We start from the raw sequence: 5,604 nt of genomic DNA, 5'->3' as shown, positions 1-5,604 counted from the left end.
CCTGTCAAACCCTGGTTTCATCTGTGGATGGACTTTATTACAGACCTTCCTGAATCCAAAGATCACACAGGTATCTGGGTAGTGGTGGATCGATTCACAAAAATGTCCCATTTTGTTCCATTGTCACGGATACCTTTGGCTACCAAGTTGGCACAGATTATTATTTGAGAGATCTTCCATCTGCCTGGACTTCCTCAAGAAATAGTATCCGACCGTTGAGTCAAATTTGTAGCCCGTTTTTGGAGAGCCCTCTGTTCTGCCATGCAGATAAAATTGCAATATTTGTCAGCATACCATCCCCAGTCAAATGGCCAGACTAAAAGAGTAAATAAGGACACAGGATTTATTTGTCTTCTTCTCAGGACAACTGGGCAGATCTATTGCCATGGGATAAGTTTGCTCATAATTTTTACTATCATTCAGCTACAGAGAAGAGTAATTTTCTCATCAATTATGGGTTACATCCACATATTCCAGAATTCCAGTCTTCACCGGTGATAGAGGTACCAGCTGCCAATGCCTCGCTCCAATATTTCTTACAAATTTGGAGGTAGGTGCATCAGTCTCTAAAGAAAGCTTCACACTATTACAAATTTTTTGCTAACAAGAAACGCTCTGCTGCATCTCAGTTCTCTCCTGGAGCTCATGTCTGGCTGTCTACAAATAATCTAAGACTTAAAGTACCCTCTACGAAATTTGCTCCTCGATACATTGGACCCTTTTGAATTGAATGGGCCATTAATACTGTGGCCTGTAAACTACACCTTCCTCCAAATCTATGAATTCCAAATTCCTTTCATGTTTCTTTACTCAAACATTTAATACTCAATCACTTCCAAGTCAAATTACCCAAGACTCCACCAGTGCAGACTTCTCGTGGAATGGAGTTTGAGAGAATTCTGGATTCACACTGGCATCAAGGACACTTACAATATCTTGTCGACCTAAAGGGATATGGTCTAGAAGTAAGGTTTTGGTCAAAAGCATCTGATGTTCATGCCCCTAGGTTGGTGCAGAATTTTCACTCAAGGATTTCCTCAGAATCCTGTGGGTGTACTGAGGTCATGCAAAAAGGGGGGGTACTGTCAGGAGTTGGGCTGCCAGTTCACCATGAAGGGTCCGGACAGCCGCGCTCTTCCTGACAAAATCCTGTTGCACAATGCGCCGTGCCCGCTGTCCCTGCAGCTGTGAGCGGCATTCACCGCACGGGATCCTCTGAGCTCTAGAAGAGTGCTTTCTGCTTTACTTACCTGCATTTGTACTCACTGCTTCTTCTCCACGTTGTGAGCACTGGCTTCTCCAGTCCATGGGCATGGCCATTTTGCTTTGGTCACCTGTTCCTGCAACTGCCAATCCTGCTCACCTCTGGAGATCAGCTGAATGAACTGCCCAATCAACAACGGGCACTAGGTATATAAGTTCTTCCTGGACTCTCTGTCTTTCTCTGTGCAATGTCTCCTAAATTTGTTTCCTTTTGGCTCCAGCTGGATCCACGTTTGTTCCTGACCCAGGACACCTAGCTGTATATCTACTGTCCCAGTTCAGTACTCCTATACCAGCTTTCAAGCTATCATTTCTCGGAGCCTACTGAGCACCATTACTATTGGACTTTGCTAATTTTACTGAGTCTGTCTCTGTAGTACACAGTCTCTATACCTGGGCTCAATTTAGTGTTCCAGCCCACAGTCTCAGGCACCATTTACAGAACTATGTTCCCAGCAAATATATGGAGGTTTGTTCCCAGTGCTGCTACTATGGATTCCTGCTGTTCTTACCTGAGTATATTCTTCACCGGGACTGTTACTCTCCCTTCATCTTACATCTATATCAGTAATCATCCTGATTGTCTAGTGTCAAGTTCCGGCTTCTATACAGCCTGCCTTGCATGTCATTCTTATAACCAGTTCTCCTAGCTCTGTGCTATCCTATGAGAAAAACATATCTCAGACCTCCTCATTTTGCGCTGCCAGTGTCTCAGTCAACAAAGCCTGTTCCGTCATGGGAGGCCAATTTCAATAGAGTTGTGACAAGACTACCGAGACCATTGGGCTTGCGATAAGACCCTTGTGGTATGGTCTCGTGGCCGCAAGCCCCAGAGAGCTTCCAGCTCAAATAGAGCTGTGCTCTCCCACTGACATCACTGGTGATGTCAGTGGGGCTGCCCCCAAATGGCAGGTGTTCCTTTGGTAATGCCTCAGTTTGGCCTGCCACCCCCCCTGCCCGCCTACCAAAGGGGACGAGCTGTCAATCACCATCGACCACGCGCCCCCTTTGGTACAAGACCCGGAGCGATGTAGCGCACGTCGCTATCCGGGTCTCGCGCATGCGCACGACGGAGCCGGTTCTGTCGTGCACATGCCCAGTGGGCCACCATCGACCTGGTTGCGAGCGCTCAGCACTTGCGACCGGGTCTGAATCAGGCCCATAGTTTGTGTATAAAATCTGTGTGACACCTGGTGCAAAGAATGTAGCACAATTCTCATGTCAGTGTAGAGACTGGCCAGTGGGAAGATTGTGACAAAGTTGGCTGGGTCAACATATTGCAATATATTGGAATGAAACATTCCCTGAATTATAATGAAATACAGTTTGGAGTTAATAAGTTGAAGCAAGGAAAACAGAGACTTTTTAAAGCACATTTTGTATTTTGTAATTTAGTTTTTTATTTATAGAAGTGAAAGTCTCAAGATTATTAATTTTCTTAATTATGAAGACAAGAACTTGTCCACAGAGGATCCATCAATATTTTTAAAGGATATATAAAAGCTCAGAGATCTCTACATACAGATTATTCTTTCAGTTACAGACCCTGGTTTCTGTCTGAAAAAAAAAAACCATTTAGTAACCTATGTGGGCACTTTCTCAGAAAAATATTAGCTCTTCTTTGTTACATGGACTTCCAATACCAAGAGATCATTAAATATTAAATTCCTAAAAGAAAGCAATTTAAGTTTTGTTCTGTATCTCAGGCTGATTAAATTTAAATATTAAAATGAAAAAATGAGATGCATATTTTTGTTATTAGTTACAGTGAATTCTTCATCTCATCCTGCATGTTGAAATTGCATATTGATTGGATGCCTGGTTCAAATCACTAAAACCATTTACTGACTTATATATATTAACATATGTTTATAGTTATCAAGAAATAAATATAAATTATTTTCTTGCAAATATTCTTGACACCCGACGTGACCAAGTCGCTCTGAGAGGGGTAATGTACAGTCTTTTTCTTTCAATTTTACATCTTATTCAAATTGCAGATGTTGCAAAATAACACTCACAGTTTACTAGAGATGCTGGGCTGTGATATAAACATGTACATATTTTCGGGCAAGTATTTGACATTGACCACTCAGTTACTAATATCACACAGAAACTTTTGGTTCACTCAACAGGACAACCATGATGTCTTTTCACCAAGTTCCTCACAGATAGTTCTATGCTCATCATACCCTGCCAGTCAGTCAGTTAGCAGAGCCGAGTTAAAGAGAGTTAGTTTTGTTTTGGGTTGGGTAGGAGATGCTGGCAGTTGGGATCCCAGTGGTCATAATACTGACAATAGCATACCGACAGGGTTAGGACACTTGTCTGTAATTATCCTAACCTACCCTCCCTCCTCGCTGCGTAAACCTAACCTCCACACCTAGTGCCTATCCCTAACCCTCCCCCCTAGTGCCTAACCCTATCCCTCCCTCCTAGTGTCTAACTCTAGCCCTCCCCCTAACCCCAGTACTTACCATTGAGATGACAGCACCGGGATTCTGATTCTGAGCGCCGAATTCCGACCGCAAGGATATAAACTACATCTTGTTATTTTTATGTGCATATTTTTGTAAATATTTTATAATGGATAAATGGTAATAAGTGGTAATTTGAAGAAACTCAGGAGGATCCAGGCAGGAGTAAAAATCCTGCAAAATATTGAATCAACTTTTTGGAGGGTGGGAGGTATATGGACTGACAAGTCTTCATCATTGAGTTCTGTACCTGTTTTAAGGCTCTTAGTACTAAATTAGACTAAAAACAACTTTCCCAGCAAATAAAATAATTTTAAGCTTATAGCATTTACTGTATACATGTATTAATGAGTTGGGTACAGGATTCCGGCATACCAACTAGGTTAGCATCCCAACAGCTCAAGGAAAGTATACCTAACCTAACCCTACCCTAACCCTAATCCCCCCTCCCCAGTGCCTAAACCTAACCCCCCTAGTGCCTAACCATTGCACCTAGCTCTCACCCACCCCCCAACCCTGCTACTTACCTTCAATAATTCAGCAGTTGGGATTCCATCACCAGTATTCTGATAAGTGTTGAGATACCAGTGTTGGCATTGTGACTGCCAGAATCCCCGCTGTTGGGATATTAAAAGTATCCCGCATTAACATTGGTTCCCGCTCCCATTTAATATATTGGTTAATCTACTTTGCAGAGTTTAATCATGGGTGAAGGTAACCAGACATCAATCACGGAATTCTTACTCTTAGGATTCCCGATGTTCAATGATTTGAAGTCTGTCTTCTTTCTCCTGATTCTGGTCATTTACATGATCACATTCACAATAAACCTCATGATTATCACCTTGGTTTCTACCAGACAGAGGCTCCATTCCCCAATGTATTTCTTTCTCAAGCACCTGTCAATAACAGAAATTGGGTTCTTGACCATCATTGTTCCCAACATGTTGCGCGTCATATGGCTGGGAGGTGCCACCATCTCTAGAATTTGCTGCATTGCACAAACATATCTTTATGTTGCTCTAGGAAGCACAGAGTGCTACATCCTCACGGTAATGTCCTATGACAGGTATCTGGCCATATGTAACCCGCTGCGTTACACCACAATCATGGACTACAAATGTCAACATTATCTGGCTCTCCTTTCCTGGGCGTTTGGCTTTTTAATCCCTCTAGTTACACTTATTTTGCTTATTCATGTTCATTTTTGTGGACCAAAAGTAATAGATCATTTCTTCTGTGATCTTGCTCCTTTTGTAGAACTTTCCTGCTCTCTCACAGACACCTTACAGATTGCTATACTGGTGATGATATTTCCCATAGCAGTGATACCTTTTGTTTTAATCCTTAGTGGCTACACTTGTGTGTTCATAACCATCCATGGAATATCTGCTACTTCTGGAAGGAAAAAAGCCTTTTCTACCTGCAGTTCTCATCTTTCTGTTGTGTCTATGTACTATGGTAGCATTTTTGCTATCTACCTGGTCCCTGCTAAAGGACACTCATTGTCTAAGAATAAAGTAATAGTGTTGATGTACATTTTAGTAACACCACTGTTTAATCCAATCATATATTGCCTGAGAAATCAAGAGATGAGGACTGTCATGGTGAATTTATTAGGTATTAAGAGATTGAAGGCATAATTGAGTATTGTGCATAATGTTCTAACAAATAATATTCTGATAATATAAACATATCCTCAATTTTCCAATATTCTCTATAAATCTTTATCAGATACTCTTATAATGCATGTTACTTATAATGGAATACAAATTGCAGAATATTGTTTCATTACTGGTGTTTACAAGGTAGAAAGTGATCACTAGACATGGGAAAATACACAAAACTATTGGCCCAAAGGAAC

The 5,604-nt window shown here is 41.6% G+C and overlaps 1 protein-coding gene across 1 annotated transcript; it reads left to right on the top strand.

The window, feature by feature from the left end:
* The first annotated feature begins 4,468 nt into the window (after nucleotides 1–4,468).
* LOC148513824 (olfactory receptor 6B1-like) lies at nucleotides 4,469–5,383 on the top strand. The gene has a single exon (XM_088481257.1). It carries the CDS (start codon nucleotides 4,499–4,501, stop codon nucleotides 5,381–5,383), a length of 885 nt encoding a protein of 294 aa, XP_088337383.1. The 5' UTR covers nucleotides 4,469–4,498.
* Nucleotides 5,384–5,604: the final 221 nt, after the last annotated feature.

The sequence above is a fragment of the Taudactylus pleione genome, unplaced genomic scaffold (genome assembly GCF_031769625.1).
Source record: "Taudactylus pleione unplaced genomic scaffold, aTauple2 ptg000268l, whole genome shotgun sequence".
NCBI classification, from domain to species: Eukaryota; Metazoa; Chordata; class Amphibia; order Anura; family Myobatrachidae; genus Taudactylus; species Taudactylus pleione.
Note: the sequence above shows the minus strand (reverse complement) of the source record. Positions and strands in the feature narration are given on the sequence as shown.